This window comes from Streptopelia decaocto (assembly GCF_964273445.1).
Source record: "Streptopelia decaocto genome assembly, chromosome: 9".
NCBI classification, from domain to species: domain Eukaryota; kingdom Metazoa; phylum Chordata; class Aves; order Columbiformes; family Columbidae; genus Streptopelia; species Streptopelia decaocto.
Window position 1 is genome coordinate 4,513,140 of NC_138664.1, and position 23,249 is coordinate 4,536,388.

Consider the following 23,249-nt stretch of genomic DNA (forward strand, 5'->3'; position numbering starts at 1 on the left):
CACATGGAAAAAGAAAAACACTTTTTTTTTTTTCTCTCTCTCATTAGGCAATAAGGTTGCAGAGTAAAATGGGGCCTGATCCCGAAGGAGGTGTCAGCCCCTGCTCTGACTCCCAGCAGCGCAGCGTGCCAGGAGCTGCACACCTGCGGGCATGGGGCTGCCAAGGAACCGCTGCCAACACCACCAACAGCATTTAGCGATAGCGGTGTGTGACACGGCTATGCACAATGTGCTCCTGCCAGCTACAGAAAGGGGTGGCGTTTACCACCAGGCTCTATTTGCTGGCAGCTTTTATCTCTGTCAAGTGATTTTGGGTCAGAGATGCACAGCTCCCCCCGATTTCCAGCTGATGGAGGAGTCATTTTACGCAAAGGTCCCGCACCAGCAAGATGTTGCACCTCCACAGTATCACAGTATGTTTGGGATTGGAAGGGACCTCAAAAGATCATCCAGTCCAATCCCCCTGCTGGAGCAGGAACGCCCAGGTGAGGTCACACAGGAACATGTCCAGGCGGGTTTTGAATGTCTCCAGAGACGGAGACTCCACAACCTCCCTGGGCAGCCTGGGCCAGTGCTCTGTCACCCTTACTGAGAAGAAGTTTTTTCTCAAATTTAAGTGGAACCTCTTGTGTTCCAGCTTGATCCCGTTACCCCTTGTCCTACCATTGTTTGCCACCGAGAAGAGCCTGGCTCCATCCTCATGGCACTCACCCTTTATATATTTATAAACATTAATAAGGTCACCCCTCAGTCTCCTCTTCTCCAAACTAAAGAGACCCAGCTCCCTCAGCCTTTCTTCATAAGGGAGGTGCTCCACTCCCTTAATCATCTTCGTTGCCCTACGCTGGACCCTCTCCAGCAGTTCCCTGTCCTTCTTGAACTGAGGGGCCCAGAACTGGACACAATATTCCAGATGTGGCCTCACCAGGGCGGAGTAGAGGGCAAGGAGGACCTCTCTCGATCTACTAACCACCCCCTTGTAATACACCCCAGGATGCCATTGGCCTTCCTGGCCACAAGGGCCCAGTGCTGGCTCATGTCATCCTGTTGTCCACCAGGACCCCCAGGTCCCTTTCCCCTACACTGCTCTCTAATATGGAATTTCCCAACCTATACTGGAACCTGGGGTACTTCCTGCCCAGATGCAGGACTCCACCCAAAACACATGGGATGACTGAGAGGAGGCACAACAGGGTGAGACCCCACACTTCTCTTGGCCACGAAGGAAGCAGGTTTGCTCTGCAGGAAGCACAATTTCTTCAGCACCATCTCACGAACTATGTAACTTCACACTGACAGTGGTGCCACTGAAAAATCCCCTCTAGCCCAGGGAAAGGTATGTTTTTGTATACATGGTGAATAAAATGGTACAGCCTCATCGCAAGTCTAGTTTTGCAAAACATGCCAGCCAACTTATCCCTTCTTCACAGATATCCCTTCTTTGCCCCAGGCACAATGGTAGTTTCATACATTATATTGCTTGTTTAGAAACCAGGAAAGGAACTATCTGAAACCACCTACAGGCACATGCATGAAAAATGACTCACTTTAATATGTCCTCCAAACGTGTCAAAGGAGAAAAACTGGCACTGATTTTGTCCATAGCAGGAATCTTCCATTTCTCCTTGAATAAGTATATTTCTAGTCAGAAGACCAACCTCTGCCCTCATGTCGACACCATCTATGACTTCTCCAATGTGAAGATAAAGTGGGTTGCCTGTGAAAATCAGAAACCTTTTTATTCAGGTTGAGCACACCATCTTAATTACTGCATTGTTCTAAGCAATTGCACACTTTTGATGTAAGCAGTCATTAAGTCTGGGGATGTGCCCAGTTGTCAGTATCTGATCCCAGAGGAGTTCAGCACTTCCCCTGGCTTCTACAAAGGACTGCTGCCTCTGGACAGACTTTCAAATCCCCATATAATATTGGGGCCTTCAGGTCTCATGTGTTTATGGGACAAAAGCTATTTAAAAAGACAAGTAAATGTAGAATGTAAAACACAAGACAATGCAAATATTTACCACAAATGAGTAGCTTGATGAAAATATTTCATACCATCAATTTTCACTTGATTACTTTTACATTCAGGGCAAGGAAGGAGATTAAACTCTTCAGCCTGATGCATAGAATAATCTGTACTGGCAATGACAATCCGGTCACCTGGTAACCAACTTGTAACCTCATCCACCAAATGAAGAATTATTCCTTTGGACACTTCCACTTTAAATCCATTATGAGGCACCCCTGAAAAATGAAGCAATCATTTTTTTTACAATTATGCATGACAGCATCATGCAATTAGCAAGAAGAATACCAGATTAATTTTTATCTAGATAACTCTGTGTATGATAGAAGTGCTCAAGCCATTAAATGTGTCAGTGTCATCTCTTTGTAGGCAGCTAAAATATTACTTTGTGAGAGTACTGTTGTTAGCTTGGTCACTGTCCATACAAGCACAAGACTACAGTATTGCTATCATTGCACTGTTCAGATTCACAGCAGCCAGAAAAAGCAGAGCAAAGCAACAGAAGACAGGCAATTGTCAGGGAAAACTAAACCTTTTATCCATCCACTGAAAGCAGTAACAGTGAAACGGGTGCCATCGTAAGTGAGGAACTCTTTTTGGGCTACAGCTAACCCTGTTGTTCCATTCCCGTGATACTCTCGCTTATCTTCTACTGTGGAAAGCCGGTCCCCTCCGAGGATCCCCACCAGCGCCCAGGGCTGCCTGAAGGAGACCGGGAAGGAGTAAAGCGAGTGAGGCCCGAACCCTCCATCCCCAAAGAGCTTGGGCAGCCAGGGCGGGAGCGGCGTGGCACTGCATCCCCTCCTTCCACTCCTCCCTTCCCCGGCCCGGGCTGCCCACCCGTCAGGCCCGGCTGAGCCCCCGGTCGCGCCCTCGCTCGGGTCGGGCCCCGTCGGGCGCGGCAGCGCGGCGCGGCGGCCCGGGCGCGGAGCTGTCCATGGTGGCGCCGCCGGCCCGTCCCCCCACCCCGCGCCCGCCGCCCGTCTCACCTGTAGCCCAGGCGGGCGATGTACCGGCTGCCCAGAAGGTCCCGCAGCAGCAGCCGCGTCTCCAACGTGAGGCTGCGGGCGGCCGAGTCCCCCACGGCGGCCGCCACCACCCTGCCGGGGGCCTGGAGGGCCAGGAAGGCGCGCAGCCGCCGGCACTCGCCGGGCTGCAGGTGGGTGTCGAAGCGTCCCGCCGCCAGCACTCGTGCCGTGCCGGCGTCTAGGATGCGGAGGTTGAGCCCGCGGCTGCCCCACCGCCTCTCGGAGGAGTAGGGGCCGTGGAGGAGCCCGCCGGGGTGCAGGGTTTTGTCCAGGAGGGTCCAGGAGCGGGGCCGCCGGCCGTGCAGCTCCAGGACGCCGCCGCGACCCACACCCACGAACTTCTGCCCGAAACCCTCCACAGCCGCCCCCTCGGCGGCTCGCCCGTACAGCGAGATGGTAGCCCGCGAGCCGTAAGGGCAGCGCTCCGAGCCGATGTGCAACTCCCCGCCGTCGTGGATGAGAATGTAGCGGGCCCGCAGGGTGATGGGCGGCCCGTGGGGGCGGTCGGCGAACACCAGCTTCCCTGGCGGGAGAGGGGAGAGAAGCGGGGTTGGGGACGCGCACCGCCGGGGACTGGGAGCGCAGGGGGCCGGCAGACGCGGCTGGGCCGCCCCCCACAGCGCCCGGCCTCCGGGAGCAGCCGGCAGCCCCGAGGGGACGGGCGGCCCCGCTTACCTCCGTCGCGGATGACGAGGGAGTGGAAGGTGGCAGAGCTCTCGAGGCGCAGGGCCGCCCCTCGGCCCACCACAGCGGCGCGGCGGGTGTCGGAGTCGGGTCGCCACGGGGCGAGGTGCGGGGCGGCCTCCGGGCAGGGCCCTGCAAGAGATGGACAAGCGGCGGCAGCGGTGGCGGGACACGGAGGGGCGCGGAAGGGCGCGGAGGGGCGCGGTACCGACCTGATGCGCTGCCGCCGCTCGCTGCTCCCCGACGCGTCCCGCGGCGGCGCCGAGACCGGGACCGGGTCCGGGTCCGGCTCGAAGGGCAGGAGGAGCCGCGGTACCCGGGGCTCCTGCGGTTGGCGCGTCCCGGGCGTCGCCACATCCGCTACCTGCTGCCCGGAGCCGCGGGCTCCCCCGCCGCAACACGTGCGCCGCGCCGGCTCCCTCGCCGCGGCTTTGCACGGAGCCGGCGCCAAGACACATTTTCCCTTTTTTTTTTGTTTTTTCTCCTTCACTTAAGGTAATAAGATCAAAACCAGAAATGCCCCAGTTTCCCAGCTCCACACAACCCCTGACACGGCGGCGCAACCATAACAGCAGTACGCAGAAAGAGCCGGCGAGGAGAAAACCCCAGCGGCAGATCGACGAGAAGCACCGGCGGGTTTCAAACTTCGGCTGCACAGACCGCTTACCTATCCCCGGCAGAGCCGAGCCGCAAACTTTGTACGCCGCCTCTCGGGAGCTCCCGATGTGGGCTGCTTGGCACCGCGGCTGCAGGCGGCAGACAAGGGGCAGGCAGGCGCAGGCAGCTCCCGCTCCTCCGCTCCGGCTGCCTCCCCTCCGCCTCCCTATTTATATCCATCTCCCAACCGCTGGCGGTGCCCGCACTGTTTACAGCAGCGGAGCTGCTGGCTCCTCCCAGCCGGGGACGATCCCTCCAGCCTGGACGTGTATCTGCGACCGGAGCCCAGATGCTCGGGGCCGGGCAGAGCCCCGCTGCCCGCACGCAAAGGTCTTCCCTGGCTCCGAACCCCTGGGGGCTGCGGCCTCCCCGCCGGCCTCCCCGGGCTCATGGGAAGCAGGGCGAGTTTCATACCGGGGAGGGCCCTGGGGGTCTGTGCAGATCCCCGGAGCAGCCGGCTGGGCTCAAAAGCCCCATGCAAAGTGTGCGACTGGGGGCCAGCTGCCTCCCCAAGAAGGGCAGGGGGCTGAGGTACGCCAGCCCCCAGACTCCCATGTGGTTACCGGGGCTTGGCATGGCTTGGCCCTTCTTGGGAGGCAGCTGGCCCCTCTGGCACCTTCCCACGGGGTCTTTTGCCCTTTGTTGTTCTGCATCTGGCAGATGTACAGAGAATGCTGTATCCCAGTGGCTGCGAAAGTTCCCCTGACAGTGGGTGAGCAGAGAGGTATCTGCCACATCACGTCCCATCACCTGACCAAAATAACCTGCAGCCAGCCTGTGGTGGAAGAGAGGAAAAGCCTCACAAGGTGCTCTGACAAGACACAGAAAGGCCATAGAAGGTGCTCTGACAAGACACAGCCTGAAGAAAACCCACATGCTTTTATCCCCATGGCCTGGGACCGCATTCCTGGCTTTGACAGGTTCCTGTCTGGACTCCAGTCCTAGTGGACATGGCAGTGCCTGTGGAAGTACTGGCACTGGTTTGTTTTCCATGAATCAGAATACGACATTTTTTAATAGACTCTAAAATATAGCATAACTCAGCTTTCCTGGGGACACGTAATGACAGGGAAGAGGTTACTGTGGCCACTGCTGTCTGCCTCCACGAGTCTACACATACACCCCCATCTCCACTCCAGAGCCCAACACCCAGAGAGGACAAGCCAGAAGCTGACAGGCAACACTGCCAACCGTTGCTCCTGCCCAGGGCCAAAGCCTGAGAGATGCAAACCCACAGGTGCTGCTGATCTCAGAGACATTTGTGTGCCATCATCTGGTCAAACCGTTACAATCTGTCACCTCTAAAATTTATTCTGGTGCAGGATTTCTTCTGACAGAGGGCACAAAGAGGCTATAGTCATGTTAATAAGGAGCAAGTGCTGTCAGACAAAATATGGGAACAGCCTGGAAATGGGGGGGTGGGCGAGGGGTACAGCCATGCCCAGCGCTCCACACAACAGCTCTGGAGCTGGAGCAACACTCGCTTGTGCTTAACACAACCCATCCACTTCCTTACACCCTGTCCTGGGACTCAGAGAACTGAATCTGAAAATAAGCATCCGCCCCAAAGAGAAACAAATCCAGATAACACTCCCTCATTTCAATACTCCATAAATACAGGGAAACGTTAGAGCTGCCACCTTTGCTACCGGCTGTTCATCTATCATTTAGTGCTGGCACTTCTATTCCTGTCTCAAATAGTTTTTGTCATTTTCCTTCCAAAAAAGCGGCGTTAGTCAGAGTTGTGCCTCCTTATCTGAATATGACATATACGAATGCAGGTCATGGGAAAGCAGAACTGTTATCAGAAGTATAGGAGGCTGTGCTCAAATTTTTTTGGAGAAAGATTTATCTACTGGTGGAAGTTTCAGGCAAGAGGAGACCAACAGGAATATTCTGTCTTAAAATACACTAACAATTCTCTGAATTCAACAGTTCTAGAAGTGCAAAATTTGAGGTAGAAGAGGACTTGAACCTTAATTTTATACCCGTGGGGGCCCTAGAAATCTCATACCTCTTTATTTAAAACACTTATTCTGTGCAAAAGATTTCACAGACTTGCAATCTAAATAAAGGGCAACAATGATTAATCTAACACAGTAATAGCAGAAATAAATGTAGCACAAGCTTTGATTCATGCTGAACTTTGTGCTGGCCTTGTGAAACAATCAGCAAAGCCAAAGTCACCCTGGTCTAAATGGGACTGCTCCTGAACAAGAACCCAATATTTTTAAGGTACAAGCACTGTTTAAATCCATCAAAGGCATTTTCCCTCTGTAGCCTCCAAAACCACAAAAATACACAGGTCTGATGCTTTTTCTGAAAGAACTACTTTCAGATGAATGATTTCAGTGCTATTTCCCTTCTATTTTAACAGCCTGAGGAAGAAAAATTCAGAGTAAATGAAACTGGGCAGATCAACCTGCTTTTCTAAAGATTCCTGTTGCTTGTTAAGGAAATCACAGAAGCTCCTGTAGTTACCTATAGTCTGGTGCTCAGGAACTAAACTGCTTTCCTTCCACTCTTTTCCAAATTTCATTTTTCGAGATGATTTTTGTTTTGCAGCAGCACTGGCTTTGAAGCTCACACCACAGCGCTTGGTTACAGAACACATCCTCAGCGCAAGCACATTCCCAAACATCCTCACACCTGCAAGTGGGAAATCATGACTAACACTCACTGCCTCCAACATATGGCTGATGTAACTCTTCTCTGCAAAAATAACCAACCCAAACCCTCCTTTCAGTGTTATTATTAGCTATAAACTTAAGTTCACCTTTCTAACAAAAATGGGTCATTTTCTGTAATGGGCTACCAGGTATGTGGCAACCTTGACCGTGTCTTAGCATGTCGCAATGACTTTAACGCTTTACCTACAGACATGACCGTAACATTCGGTAACAAATATCAGTGACTGGTGAGACTTCATTTTAAGGCAACGGCAGAAAACAAAGCTGCTCTACATGAGTCAGCTGCGGGTGCACCCACTCCCAGAGCACCAACACCTCTTCCCAGAGATACGCATCTCGCACACGAATGCAGAGAGGATGGTTCCTCCTCTCTAAGTGTTTTTTTCCCGGGCACACTCCCTCTCTGGGCGGTATCCTGTTTCCTTCTTACTACAGCGAGAAAGGAAGGAGAAGCCGAGTCAGCATCCCCTGAGCAACACCCCATTCCCACGGAGCGGGGAACCGGAGGCATCCCGGGATCAGTCTGGCTGCGCGGGGCCCGCAGCAGCGCCAGCGCAGGCCAGGCGGCCCCAAACCCCCCATCTCCGCACCCCCCCCCGCCGCGGGCACCGCTCCTGCGTCGGCAACGGGGACACGGGGACACGGGGACACTGGCAGCGAGCAGCGGAGCGGTCCTGCCCCTGCGGCGCCGCGGACGGCCGAACGGGGGCGCCCTTGCACAGCCGCTGCCCGCCCCAGCCAGACCTACCCGCGCATCCTGGGAGCGGGGGACGCGGGTCATTAGCTCCTGCATCATGATAATTAACACATACTATTTTTTTTTCCCCTCCTATTCCCAGCCGCAAATCCTGCAATTCTCCACTTTTTCTTTTTTTTTTTTTGTAAATTCATTTTACGCTCTCAGTACAGCGCAGCAGTATTTCCCCAGGGAAGCCCCAGCTCGCAGCACGGAGTGGAACGCATCAGCTTCTGGTGTTGCTGGCCTGGCCGGGCCCCTGGGGACCACTGAGCAACACGCTGCTAATGCTGGTGTTAGAGCTGCACTCAGGGGCCGCCCTGGGCCTGGCAGCCCCACCGAGCTGAGCACCACGTTACCACAATGCAGCTTTTAGTGCCTGTATTAACTCTCACAGACTGTCTCCTTATCATGGCCTGTCTGTGATGACTGCCCTCTGCACACTGTACCAGCCTTTGTCTAGCATCTGCTGCCGGCAGAGACCGCTTCCCACCTGCCTTGTCACAGACCTCCTGCTTAGGCCTGAGCGCTCCAGGCTGGCTCCAGCTCAGCCTGAACACTGAACGCCAGCTCCCGGCGTGGCACAAACCACCATGTACCAGACTGCACCCAGTGATGTCCTCCCCTCACCCAGCAGCACAGAGAGCAGCCCCCAAAGTCACTCAGCCAGCACCAGAAAGCATTTGAGATACCAAAGCTACATCTCTTCCTTATATACCTACCACTTTGTTCACCTTTGGGCTCTAACGGTGTCTTCCTTGGTTTAGGCATTTGCTTCTTGAGCAGAGAGGTGGCCTTGGACTGCTGAGCTTCAGACAAGACTCCCATATCCCTGAGAAGCTGAAGCGCCCTGCGTAGCAAGAACGGTTTCACCTTGTGCTGGGCCACCTTGAGAGGACTGATATGAATTTTGGGCAGGTTGATTTCTTGATCACAGTTATAAAACCGGAAGAGATTCCAGGCCAAGCTAGGTCCAAAGGTATCCATTAAAATATATCTGGAAAGTTTAAGGAGCATGTCACAGGACAGCTGCTTTTCTTGTGGTTTCTGGCCCATGTTCTGACTCAGCCAACTTCTTCTTGCCTGGTGACTCAGGAGAGAGCTGCTCCTGAACGGGCTGGTCCCAGGAAAGGTTTTCTCACTGTGCAACAGTCCTTCATAATCCAGCTCCCACAAGGAACTGTTGGAACTCAGGCTATGTTCTGAAATAAGTGTAAATACAGTAAACCCCATTAAACATGAACAGCAAAGAACCCAGGTGGTTTTGTTTCTTTAAAATATATATATCTAAATTTATCAATGTTCTGCTGTAACCCTGGATACAGTGCAGATTGCTACTTTGACAAACTTCCTGAATGTTTCAACAAGCCAATCAATAGATTTGCTATAGATGGGTTTTCAGGTACTGTAGTGTAATAATGCTTATTACAAATTATTACAAATTATTACAAATAAATTTTTTATTTAAACTATTTTTTTTCTGTAATGCTCAGGAAAACTGTATTTGTTACACATACATATACTGCAGAGTACAGAGATTCCTAAAAAAAAACCAAAAATATAACCAAAAGTGTATGTATTATTCCAGATACATTTTCTGAAAAACATTAAGAAAAATAATGATTCCTATTAAAGACTAGAAAACCTTTTTCATACATGACTAAGAAAGGAAACTTTAACATTCCTGCTGAGCTGTTTGCATTTTGGGTCCAGGACCAGCACAGCCTCTAGGTTTCCAACAGACACAGGTTGGGCTTAAATGAAATGGTCAGTTTGGCTTTCTAGGTGATCTCTCTGATCCCTGCCTGCTGATCAAAGCCATTAGCCTGGTCTAACAGGGTTAAGCTGTGGTTGCTCAAGGGCCACAGTATGTTTATTCTGTGGACAAGAAGGTACCGTTGTGGGGGAATCGTGACTCTCTGGAGTTTAAATTTGCTTCTAAGGTAGTGCCCAGCTGTCCTTCATCCAGACTGAGCCTGAAGGTTCCATTTACACCCTGAGAAATGATCAATAAAACAATTAATTGCAACATAAGTACTCTGGGGCTTCATGATAAGTAAGGCTGCAAACGCACAAGAAAACTCTAACAATGAAAAGGGACGGGGAACCCCCAATTTAATTGCATCTTGCCAAAAGTGTTTGAAATAGTTAATGTTTTAACACCAGGGCATACTGCTGAAGGCTGGAGGTCACGTCCCCAGAGCCCTGGAATGTGCCTGCACCTTTCCCTCTCTCTCATTTCTAAGCAGAGGAAAAGATTTTTAAGAATGTTCTTCTATTTCCTAGAGAAGGATCCCAGTCCAGGAATGTCTGAGAAGCTTCAGGTATTGTTTTTTATTTGATGTCAAGATTAAGGTTATCAATCAGCTTCAAGTAGTTGTTACTTATGGTCCAGGGGATTTTTTTCATATTGTGGCTGTACTAGTTAAGTATTCTGCTACTATGTTGGAAATTTACATATCAAAAGAGACATTTATGGCTATAATTCATCCCTGAATTACTTAGAAACTGCAAAACAGAACTGCTAGGACTAGATGGCAGTGGATAACTCGGGAATATGTCAGAATTAAAGCAGCATTTTGCACCTTTACCGCCTCTTTCATTGAGAGCAATCAATAACCATTGCAAGAATCCTGTTCATAAGACCTCTGAGAGATCAGTGAGCTCTTCTACTATTTACTGATGGGCTCACAAAGAGAGGAGCGAACTGCTTGTGTGAGATCCCCGGGAGGTACAAGGGGAGAGGAGGAGTGACCCAGCTCCAGGAGGAGCCCTTTGCTCCTTCCTCCTGTTGGATGCGTTGGGGTGCAGCTGGTCCATGAAGGGCTGCATGGACTGCTGCCACCCACCTGGACCGGCCTGAGCCGACGGGAAAGGGCTCTGGGGCAGACCCAAAGCATCCCTAAGTGCACCTAATGGCACCGCTGCAGCGGAGTAACTTGAAATGTAAGGCATGTTAAATCTTTAAGCAGGTCTGCGAGCTTTCTGGAACAAACTGCTGTGTAAAACATTATTCAGAATAAACAAAACTTTGGATCAATGTCTTGCACTTAAAGGCAGCCCTTAAACTAAAAAAGGCCTGAGTAACGAAAGGAGAAAATAAATTAAGGGCCCATTGCATGCAGTCACCTCCAAAGCCACAGTCAATCCATGCTGTGTCTTGGAAGTTAAACTGGAAACCAGAGGCATGTTTCCTTTCCGTTTTTCCATTAGATAAAAGAAAGGGTTGGCCCCAGCAGCCACAGGCTCCTTCTCCTGTCCCGGAGAAGCCCACGCTGGGAATCAATAGCAGCGGAGGCCGGAGCGCTCCCGGCCCCGGGCGGCTGCAGCACCGCCTTCCTCTCTCCTCCTCCTCCTCCCCGCCAGCACTGCCCTCCCCACCGCCGGCCCCCGGGGACACCGTCACCGTGTCGCTACTGACTGTTGACGCTCGTCGCCCGCTCCCCGGACCCGGCGCCCACCAGGAGCAGCAGCGGCAGCAGCCGGGCGGCGGGGGCACTTCTCGGGGGTTCTCGCCCGCGGGGGGCACCTGCAACACAGACAGAGGGGTTGGTCCCTCAGCCCCCCGTCCCGCACCCCCGCCCGCTCTCGGCGGCTCCTCACCTGGCTGCGCCCGGCGGAGCCGCATCGCTGCCGGCGATCCCTCGGCTGCCGGCCCGGCCGTGCCCGGGAGCCCCGGCCGAGCCCGGAGCTGCCCCTCGGCGCGGGGCCCAGGCGGCTGGGAGGCTGCCCGGGCTGCGGCAGGAGGGATTTCCCCCCGACCTGGACACAAAGGCCGGTTATGTCGAGAGCCGCCGCCAGCCGGCACTTCCCCGCGGGGAGCTGAGATGTTCTTTCTGGTCTCTGCCGAACGGGAAAACTTCAGCCACGTCCCCCGCAGAACAGAACGGCGAGCACACCTTCGCCTTCAGCAGCCGCCAGGCAGAGCGACAAGCACAGGGCACAGAGTGGCCCAGGCCAGAACTTGCCCGCTCCCCAGCAAGACCTGCAGGAACCCGGAGTTTGACTTTGGAAAGCAGCGCCCTGACTGCTCCCGGCGCACCGCGCCGCCAGGAAATCCACAACACAGAATACTGACCTTTGCAGGAACCAGAAGACAATTTACAAGTAACATGCTGAAGGTGTAGGGGTATTTTTTTTCCCCTTTAAGGCATTTACTCTAATGCTTTCTGCAAATTTAGTTTGGTTAACTACGCAAACCCAGCTACAAAACCAGACATTGCCAAAGTGTCACAGAAGAGGTGCTCACGCTCCCGATGGGGGGACCTGCGTGTCTGTTTTACCATTGCAACAGACTTATGTGATCCGAATGTTGCACAGTTGGAATACAAGGTCCCACTTTCAAATTGACACCCATCCGATCTAAGAATTACTGCCCCACTTCAAAAGCAATAAATACTAAGCAGGTAGTTTCTGTGCTTTACCTCACTCCCATAGCAGAGTGCCCCCCCAGCAAAGAGCTGCCCGCCCTACCTACCAACCTACCTACCAACCTACCCACTGACCCTTGGCCAGTGTGGGGAGTACAAACAACTGCATTTGCACCACAAGGAATTTCAGAGCTAAAATGGCTGGTGAATTCCACAAGGATACAGAGAAATAAGTTAAATGGACTTCAACAAAATCATTAATTTACATTCATGAGAACAGACCTAAGGAAGTAAAACATTTTCCAAATGAGAGCAGTCAAGGTTTACTGCTGAACGAATAACCAGAGGAAGAAAGTGCATTGGTTCTCTATGTTTGGCGTCATGTAGAAAACGCAAATACAACACAGAGTTTATAAAAGATGTGCACCATATTAAGTGTAAATACAGGTTTAAGCATTTATAAAGCTAAAGGGACAGTACTCAGGACAGATTTGCCACAAGTTACAGGAATGACCTCAAAGAATGAGGAGGAAAAATGCATCAGAGGCAACACGGGGTCCCAGGTTTCTACGTGAATGCAAGTTTAATTTATAACGGTTACATAAATTTAAAAAGAATTCACATCAAACTCCCCAGAAAATGCTGCCTTTAATATGGTAACAAATATTTTCCTCTGTCTTTTCAGAGCATAAACATTAAACAACTACTGACAAACCCAGATGTGCCACATCTTACCTTCCTGGGAAAAGCGCTTCGCACACGGCTGTGCTGGGTGAACAAAGGCGGTGGGTCACACAGAAACGCTGGATAGAGCATCCCCATCGAGAGAAAAAGATGTTAGTGCTCATTTACACCCTCGGAAGACCCGTTGCATAATTTATCCCGACACAGCCATTTTTACAGCGACACCTTGGTAGCTCTAAAATATGCATAACAAGTTCTCGTAAAGCCCACATTATGTATTTAAATGAGAATGTTGGCAGTTTGCTGGAACAAACCATTTTCTAGCCCCATTTAAAGTTTCTCTTTCATAACCTCACATCATCCCATTCCCCATCATTTGAGAATTCTAACCTATTTTCTTTAAACAAATGATGGCCTGAAATCTTCCATCTTCCAGTATCACACTGTGATACTGTGATCTTATACGTAGTTTCATGATTTGGCCACAGATTCTTTCAACTATTAATTCTAATGTTGACCAGCAGCAGCGTTTTGAAATGCCTTGATACCAGCTTAAAACATAAAGCAGCTCACTACCACTATTTGTTTTATTTTGTGTAAAGGCTATGCCAGAAAATCATTAACACTGCAGAATTCATTAAGGAACTATTGGATGGGAATGGGGCTACAAGGAAAATGAAGGGACCAAACAAGTAAACAAATTATTGAATTAAGAGAGGGAAATTCCATACCAGTAGATCACTGATAGGTCGCTAATTAACATTTTAATTAATGCAACATTTATGTTTGTTAAATGTAGGTGAACTTTGCAAACCAAAGCAGACAATGCAGAAAGCAGAAGAACAATGAGGCACCTCAGAGAATTAGTCAGGCAGGAATTTGGACAAATAAAAGATAGTACAAGTGGAAATTAATGTTCAGCAAGATTATTGTGAATTTAGGCTGATGGGACATAAAGGACAATACTGAATTCAGATCTGGGGTTCTCATTAACGGAGGAATATCGACCAAAAGCAAAGCAAATGCCAAGACAAGCCACAAAATAACTGCAGGAGTTAGAAAAGTAGTAATTAAAGAAAATAAATCCATTTATGGGGAAAAGGTTAAAAGTACCAGTTTGTTGAAGTAAAGAGTAGCTACAAGGGGTCATGGAAAGAAACGCTGGAGAGTGAAGTTTTCAGAGCAACACAAAGCTCAATGGGGTTATCAAAAAAACAGAGCTTAAGTAAAACCCACCCAAGCCACAGCATGGACAGGCTGACACTTCCAAACGTTACCTGGAATACCACAGACATCAGCTTTGTGTCTGCAGAGCTGCAGTCTCAGGAAGAACACAGGTAGAAACAGGAGAACACCCACTGCAGAATTATGAAGGTGCAAAACAAGCAAACAAACAAAAGGCAGACGTGTGTCTGAACTGTTATTTAAAGCACAGGAGGGAAGCAGGAAGCTCGAGGTGCCGATCGGGCAAAACCTGCCCGTTTGGGCTGGAACAGTCACCAAGAGAACTGCTGGGGACCCTGGTGCTTGGGGCGTTTAAAACTCGCGACTGGTAACACAGACGCCAGATCCGAATTTGAAGGATCGGGACAACTCTGAGCAGGACGCGTGTCCTCATCTCCCCCACTCCCACTGAAAATACCAGTTTGTCTCCTTTACGGTAACAGGGCCAAGTGACTAACCCGAGACAACAGACACTTGCAGTGCTGACAATTAACTGCAGGGCTCACGACAAGTACGTTCAAACATTTCTTCTAGGCAATGAATCATGATTTTTCATTACTTAAAACCAGCCGAACACCATTTAAAAGTAATCTCTTTTACATTTGATTTACATACCAAGCTTCATGGAAATGTGGCTTTGTACTTTAGGAGAACTTTCCTCGAAAGGAAGGAATTAAATAGTGAAATTCAAGTTTCTCTATCAACACCTGTACTTGGCATTTTCCTTGTGTATAAAAATGATGCACCAAATAAGATTCCAAAATTCGGCAAGCTCTAATCCATGCATCCTTTATTCCATTACAATCACTGCGTTGCATTCTAGCAACAGGACACAAACTGCAATCAATCGCGATCAATGTATACAACAATCTGAGGCTTACAGTACATTTAAGGCCTTTAAATTTGGAAAAAATTAGACCTATGCTAGTAGTGTAACAATTTGTAAGTGTCTTGCATTTCTGATGCATAATCTGTGCGATTCCAGTGTCAAAGAATCAAATTGCTTCTAAACTAAAAAGATCAGCTCAATGAAAATTTAGTTACATAAATTCATCAAAACATAAATGTGTAAATTTTTTTCTTTTTTTTTTTGTCCTGGAAACTTTATAAAACTTTAATAGCAAAATAATATAGGGATAAAAACATATTTTAACAAAATGTATTCAATCATATACAAACCAGAATTTTGCAGTTTATTGTAACTAGACTTAAATTAAAACTACCAATTAAGAATCTATGCACAATGTAAATTCAAATATGTACAGTACTTTTAAAAAGTCTACAGGAATGCTTTACAGAAGGAAATGTCTGTTATGGCTATTATTCAGACCATCTGAATATTAAAATGAGTTTTCTAGTAGTAAATTTACACATTTATTTTTAAACAAAAAGCAATTTTGTCCCCAGTTCCTTTAAGAATATTCCAGTTATGTTTATACAGGTAATGGAGAGGTCGTTAACAGAGTTTAGCCCCATATAGTAGTTTATTTTCAGGAAAAAGGATATTTAAATAATTTACTCGGGAAGATCAGTAAGTTAACCAAAGAACACGAGAAGGGAGGAGGGGGAACTTCATCACAATAACTTTCCAGTTACAATACCACAGCTAGAAACTTTACAGAGAAAGTACTCCCTTCGACTGAACCCTTGACTGATTGTTCAGAACAAGCTGTAGCTCATAACAGTTGTGTTCTCCACATTGAGAACACTGGGGAAAAAAAGTCTTTGCAGGACAGAATTATAAAGACAGAGAAAACTGATCTTCGATTAATACAGCACTAGGTAAAAAGTGTCCCCATAAGCAGCTAGTATTCCCACTTCCTTCAGGGCAACAAAGCTAAAAATTGTTGGAATTACAGTAGTTGACCATTTCTGTGTGCATTAGTAGAATAATTTCCAGATATAAAAGACAAATTTCATCAGATGTTTGATTAGAACACCCTCAAGACAGGGTATTTCTTCATAGTATAAAGCTATTACAGCTATCCAGTTAAAGCATGTGCAAAACCAGGTAATTTCTTCTGTTCACAGTAACTGAGGTAAAATCAGGTAGGCTTCTTCAGGAGTTGGGAAGTTCATGAGATATGAACTGTTTTAGTCTCTCTAAGTACTGTGCATAAAGCTCTATGTCATTATGCCCGGCCCCTTCCACCCAGAGGGGCTCCACGGCGCGCGGGCATCGCTCGTACATGGCCAGGCCGTGGGAGAAGTCGATCACCTCGTCTTCGGTACCGTGGATCACCAGCACGGGAGAGGTCACTTTAGAGATCTTGTCAATGCTGGGGGATGGAAAAAGAAGAAGACAGCTCAGTTTGGGTCTTTTACACCATCAAAGAAAGCAAGATTAACTACTGATACATAATCACCGCGTGTTTTTAAATGGCTGCAAAACACCGGAATTGTGGCCAAGTGGTAGGGAACAAGGCTCACTCCCGAAACGTACGTGTAAACTGGAGTCTGAGCTGCCGTCACCAGCGTCCCAATGGTTCTAACGACAACAAGCCCAAATGGGCAGCACACAAACAAAGTTTGCTGAATTCAGAAAAATACCCCCAGAACATAAGAGACAAATCAGAATAATGAAGGAGTTACTTCTTTTTTCTCCATAATTTCAATCCTCAAATAAATTTCATAGCCAATGTAAACGCTTTACAATCAACAAGCCATATAAACCGACATCTTAAGCCCACAAAGAATCTGTCCCTGAGTTCCACAAAAAACCCCCCAAACAGTGAGTATATCTATTACAAAACCATTGAGAAGCCAGTAAGATTCCATGGGACCCACCGCCAGTGTGGACTTCACATTACACAGTATCATCTTCCAATTAACAGATTAAGAACTAATTAATGACATTCCAGTCACAAGACTCATGCAAAAAAACCCAAAAAACCTCCGTTCATAAGGTTTGAACTGTCTTCAAACCCTCAAACTGAAGCAGGTTCAGCTAAAGGGTAACAATCTCTTCTTTGTACTGATTGCCTATGTTCAAGTGGTAGGAAAGAAACCTGCAGGAGAAGAGTGTTACACAAGGATATTTAACTACAAACCAGAAGAAACATACAGGATTTTAGGTCATCCAACTAAATTCTTCTGCAAAGTGGCCTTCAAGTAATTTTTTTCCCTTTTGTTCCAGCTACACTGAGCAGACCAGTGACCCCCCCTCATGGAAAACTGGGTTCAGCAGAATGGAAAGAGCAACAAAAGCACCTTCACACCTATGAATTCAGGCCAGAAAACCCCAGTTACGAAGCACACTGGTCGCATGTGAACTTCACGTGGTAACCAGCAGCTTTCCCCAACTGCCTTCGTGCAGGCACCAGCTTTTACTGCCAGACAACCATATCACATCGGTAGTTGCCAGTAATTCCAAACGAGTATATAAGCAGAGTGGTAATGAACCCTCCGCCTCCTACCAGCTCCTCTGACATCAACAAATGGTGGAACCGGCTCAGGACATTATGCAGAGTATGGGATGAAGGGGGTGGAGAAATGAGTATCAGTAATATTCGATTTAACAGAAGGACAAGTCTATTTCTTTGTGCTGTCTAATAAAAGCTGCTTGGATTTTTCTGCTCTAGGAGAAGAAGCAAGCGTGCAATTTTTGTAAGCCTAGAGATTTTACAAAGTGATCAAGACTGCTTAAAACAATTTAAAAGTACGGATGCCAACATACACGGGTTTAAAAACAGATTTAAATAAGCTTTATGAAAATATAAAGCTATTTAAAAATTAAGATGTAGAATGAAGCACTAAACCTCATGTATATAAATCTCAGCACTTGGTATGCTAGAGAACCGTCATTGCTATTCCAGTAAACAGTTGAATGTAAACACATTTCTGCCTCAATACTTCTCCAAAAAACAGGCTTCAAGTCATTTAAAGAGGAAAAGCGTTATTTTTCTGTCTGGAACCTGAGTTGTGTGCAACTATGCTGAATTCAGAAAAATACCCCCAGAACATAAGAGACAAACCAGAATAATGAAGGAGTTACTTCTTTTTTCTCCGTAATTTCAATCCTCAAATAAATTTCATAGCCAAATGTAAACGCTTTACCATCAACAAGCCGTATAAACCGACATCTTAAGCCCACAAAGGATCTGTCCCCGAGTTCCACGATGTGTCAGACACATCAGCTACATATAGCTACAGAGATCATTATATACAATCTTAGTGGCCAGATACTAAGTTCTCATTTATTGTAGGAAACCAGGAAATCCCTTTAACTTCAGTATTCAGATAAAGGAACTATTTTTTCCACATACATTCACAGACTATTAAGCTAGATAATATTTGTATTTTGCAGAAAACTGGAAAGCGTCCCAACTGCCAACTCAGCGACTCATAAGGCAGTATTTAAACTGCACATTAGACTTACTTAGTATTCTCAGCCACACTGCTCTGCAGCTAGAAAAATCTACAGAGACCAAATTCTCATGGAGTCCCAACATAAAATGCACATAATAGCAATTCACCGTAGGTGCACACAGAACTATTTGTCTCCCGCCGTGAAGACAGACAGTTGAGCCGCAGACATTCAGGAAAGTACAGTGCTGTTTATTTTCAGTGCTGACAGGGCAAGTGAAGTCAGACTGACAGCAACGACCAGCTCAGCAGGGTAAGAACAAAATACTCAAGGGCTACAGTGCATCTGTTGTCACTGTTCCCCCCTCCCGCTTTGTCTTTTTTAAACTGGTATTCTGTTTGGCTGATAGCAGCTAATCACTGTTACTTTTGTCATCAGTGCTATTTTTAAGGCTTCCTTTTTTTCCCCCCCTCTAGCAGAAGCATTTGTAAATATTGGATTGCGGGTTTAAGGATGATGAATGAGGAGAAGTGTGTTTCAAATTCTGACCACACCTTCAACTATTTATTTATTTAATAGCTTATTTATATATATGTATATATCTCAGCATAGATGCTGTGAGAGCCAGTATTACTTGGTCACTACCACTTCTAGCTGTCTTGGCATACGGACCTATATCTACATCCTCCCCCACCTTCTAATTTTAATCTGTTACAACTACAATAAAACAAACAGAACAAATTCTATGAATATCCCCTACTACATTTATTGCAAACATGACCTTCTGAAGCAAACTGAAACTTTGCACCAGGCTTCAGAGAGTCTCTGCGTTATCCTCTCCCTTCCAGCTCTATACACACTGCTATGAAGAGACTGGGGCAAATGAGAAGCTCTAAAAGATTCCTAGAATATCTGCTATTCCCAGAACCTCTGCTGTTCCCTAATATTTGGACACTCTAATTTAGGTCTGTTGCAATTGCTTTTCAAATGAAACAATAGGCTATAAGGGCAACTGTTTTATCTTGAAACCAGTTGTACGTAGCTTTCTACATGTAAAATATTCTAGTGCTTCTTAAAACAAGCTCAAAATCTTCCAAAAAAGGGACAGGAACTTACTTTATTTTGGTCACAGACATTAGGATCTTACATGACCTCCATCATGGAGGAAGAAATACAAGCCTCAGTATCTTTAGTGATTTTAGATGGACAGCACACCAAAGGTGCAGAAGTGTTTTTACTTACAAGGACCAAAGGCAAAGAAACACTAACTGCATTCCCTTGGGATTATACATGAAATGCAGAGCCAAACTGAAAAGTGAACCTCACCAGCCTAACACTCAGGCCTCTGACACTCTCTTGTTTTCTCCCATTAAAAACAGTAATTATTTATACCTTCTTCTCTGCTGATCCGGTAAAACTATAGCAACATTGTAACAAGCAGCTCCAAAATAGCACATCCATTTCATGATATCATATTACCTTCTAAATCAAAGCTGACCAAGATGTTAAGGGTGTACGATTACTCATTTGTTAGTCATTAGCCTTAAGGACTTAATAGTCAATTATCAGTTGTTAAGCTACTACTCCAAATTTGACAGCATAAAAATCCTAACAACCCATAATACATAAAATAGGAGAAAAATCAGCTGTAAACACGAAGAATTTATTTGTTTGTTACAATGACTATCACATCAATTTGAGACTGACATCAGCCTGCTTCTTACATGGTGAATCTCTGCTTGGATTTAGAAGGTGTGTGTATCTGAAGTTTAAAATGCAGGTGACAATTCAATAAAGTTCCCTGGAAAGTTACACAGCTAGTGCCTTTCAAACACTTAAAGAGCATGTTGAGTATAGAACAATCCCCTTGGCAGCGTTTATACATACCTTGGAAAAGCATCAAAGCAATAGGTTTTCCTAGTGTCAGGAAAAGCTACCCGTAATCCCGACATCAAGGGAGAATGAAGGATTACCGCTGCACACTCGTACCGAGATGCCAGGTCTACTGTAGGGACTGTACCAATGCTCTGACCGTACAGAATTATGTTCTCAGGACTAACACCATACCTGTAAAAAAAATAAACAGCAAATCACATTTTGCATTGTTAAACCAAAACTCAAAACAAAAGAAGGGGGATAAAAAGAAACCAAACATCCCTCCTACCCATTGTAGCTCTTTAAAATCTGTTCCTAGGAAGCATGAATTTACAAGTCTAAACTTTAAAACAGTCCAAAGTAAATAATCAATACATTGCACAGGCTGAAGAGAGCTATCCTCAAAGACGGAATGTCAGTTTGTTCGTTAATCTTCACCATCTCCACGAACACCTCTTATCTTTTACTCCACAGCACAGTAAATTATAAATTAGACTTCCCCACTATTCAGAGTCACTCCCAGGAATTTCAATTAGATTTTTTTCTGAAGGCTAACAACCCTTCCACTGTTAAAACAAGAGAGTTACTCCTCTGCCCACCTTTCTCTCCATGCAGCGGGAACAAAAAGGCCAAACTGCCTTGTTAGTGCAGCTAAAGACACCAAAGAGGATAATTTGAAAGGATAGTTCCATTCCTTCTTTTTAACTTCCAAACAGTGCAAAATATTCCTCATTTTTATTTTCCAGTTTAAAACATGCTAAGCTTCTTTTGTATGTATAAAGACACATTGTTCCATAAAATTCAGGGTTCACTGGGAGTCCTGGATGACTCCTCTATTTTCTCGTCCATCTACAAAACCATGCTGGCTTGTGTGCTGGTTCGCAACTACAAAAAAGTTCAAGATTATACCAATTCAGTTTTTACTTAAACTATGCAAAATATAAAGGGATTTGGAAGGGGCACGGGAGGAGGTGACAGTGCCTAGGAAGAAGTGAAGGGTATTTGGTCACCACAACTTGTTAGGAACGCTGCAAATCAAAGCTGTTACTCAGTTAATTATAAAATATTTACCCAGATTTCTATGTATATCTCCACTTCCTATTGCAAGCTGTATAAAAAAGTAACTGAGCGAAGAAGAGAACAGATTTCTAGCAGAGAATTATTTGTGCAGAACATGTCTTTTTGCCAGTCTACACTGTCCACAATCCTGCTGTCACTGCTATGGCAAGGAAAATCAAACCCCACACTTTAGGGTATTCCAAATGAACACCTGGAAGGTTTCAGCTTCCTTGGCAAGCCGATAGTGAGGTGTGTGGCAGGCCTGGATAGCACCTGACTTCCAAGCAGCTAAATGATTTGGTACATGCAAAAGAGAGAAAATGACAATGGAAGAATAATCAATTAATAATTAAAATTACAACAGAAGAATAATCCAGCACTAATCAACCAATTACAGGCTAAGATTGCCTGGTTTTATGATGAAGTAAAACTAGATTGGATTGCAGGCTCTGTGAAACTGGCATTTTGTTAATTTTTCTATACTGCTGAGCATAAGGGTGCTTTTGGCATCTACTGGAATATGAATAAGCAACTGTATAAAAATATCTCCCTGGAGTAAAATTTATCCTCTTGGTAACCAAGCAGCAGCTCACGTTGGTGGTCTATCACCACAGCCACGGCCTGATGTTTTTAAAGAGATGTTGTGAGGCTCTTTTAGGAGAATTTTTTTATCCCTTACTGTTAGAAACAGTCCAGCGCACGGTAGAGCCCGGCTGATTTTGGTATGCGCGTTAACAGGATCTTGGAGCAAAGCCTCGTCCTCATGGACATCGCTCCAGCTGTTGCGTGGGGCGGTGGAAACGTGGACCTTTGAAGGCAGCGCATGAGTCCCACCTGCTGATCCACCCACTGCTGCAGCGTGTTAGCGACAGGCAAATGGGAATACAAGAAAACGGGACTGGAACAAGATCTGCTACATGGCACTTAAGTAGGGATGGAATGATATTAGTGCTGCTAGGTTTTTCAATACCATCCTGAACTCCAGTATCACGATAAATGTAAAGTCCCCTTTCTAAATGGCTTAAGGTCTAAGCAGAATATGGAAAGAGATGTTTGAATGAGAATCACAGGATAACAGCTCAGCACGGGGCAGCAAGAGAATCCCTTCAACACACACAATCGCCTTAGAATGGCAATTTTCTTCAACATATATCTGCTTTGGATTCACACCTTTTGATGTTACTTTACCTCTGAAAACAGCTCATTGCAAATGAAGCACCTTGCTGCTGTGGCAATAGCTACTCTAGAAAAAACATCTGAATTTCACAGTATGTCAGTTAATATTGGATACAGTCTACACCATCATTAGGAAAACAAACAAATAAAAAACAACAACAAGACAGATCTCTAAATTTCAAGTAGCCCTTCCTCAGGAAATAAATGCTACAGCTATTCAGTACCTAACTCTGCAGAAAGGTGATGTGACAATTTTATGGAAAAGAAAATCTTAAAAAAGCAGTAGAACACTAAGTTAGTGCACTTGTAGCCTGTCATTAAGTCAAATGTCTTTACTACTTTGTACTCCTACTGACCAACAACTAAAAGAATCTCTTGGACCGTTTCAGTTAGGGACAGTCCAACTTTCCAAGACAGAAGAGTCATTATAACAGATTTATGTTTCTAAGCCCTTTACCATCAGGCCATCAATCAGAAGGTGAGACATTAAGCTTACCGCAAACATCAGCAGGAACAGCTACATGTAAAATTTATTTATTGTGAGGCCAAAGGACATATGACAACTCAGAAGCAAGGGCCATGAATAATTGACGCGTGCGAGGTTCTTGGAGCCGAAGGCCAGGGCTTGGCTCTGAGATGCTCCACATCTTCCCAAGTGCTGCCCAGCTGTGAGTCAGCAAATACTGTTCCACTGAGGTACACGAGGACCAGGGGGGGGTTATATTTAAAGG

At 46.6% G+C, this 23,249-nt stretch overlaps 2 protein-coding genes across 2 annotated transcripts in view; both read right to left on the minus strand.

Moving 5' to 3' along the window:
• The window catches only part of LOC309443964 (cell surface hyaluronidase CEMIP2-like), a gene marked incomplete at its 5' end in the record, with an annotated part of 46,161 nt that extends 41,930 nt beyond the window's left edge, over window positions 1–4,231 (minus strand). Inside the window, 5 exons of the mRNA XM_082061379.1 lie at window positions 1,548–1,717; window positions 2,059–2,247; window positions 2,562–2,731; window positions 3,019–3,580; window positions 3,733–4,231. Of these exons, the coding sequence (XP_081917505.1) occupies window positions 1,548–1,717; window positions 2,059–2,247; window positions 2,562–2,731; window positions 3,019–3,580; window positions 3,733–4,231 (1,590 nt within the window). The remainder of the gene's footprint in view (window positions 1–1,547; window positions 1,718–2,058; window positions 2,248–2,561; window positions 2,732–3,018; window positions 3,581–3,732) is intronic.
• Window positions 4,232–15,930: 11,699 nt separating this feature from the next.
• Window positions 15,931–23,249, minus strand: part of ABHD17C (abhydrolase domain containing 17C, depalmitoylase) — a 29,373-nt gene continuing 22,054 nt past the window's right edge. Inside the window, exons 2-3 of the mRNA XM_082060809.1 lie at window positions 20,296–20,475; window positions 15,931–16,381 (exon numbers count right to left, since the gene is read on the minus strand). Coding sequence (XP_081916935.1) covers window positions 16,162–16,381; window positions 20,296–20,475 — 400 coding nt within the window. The 3' untranslated portion in view covers window positions 15,931–16,161. The remainder of the gene's footprint in view (window positions 16,382–20,295; window positions 20,476–23,249) is intronic.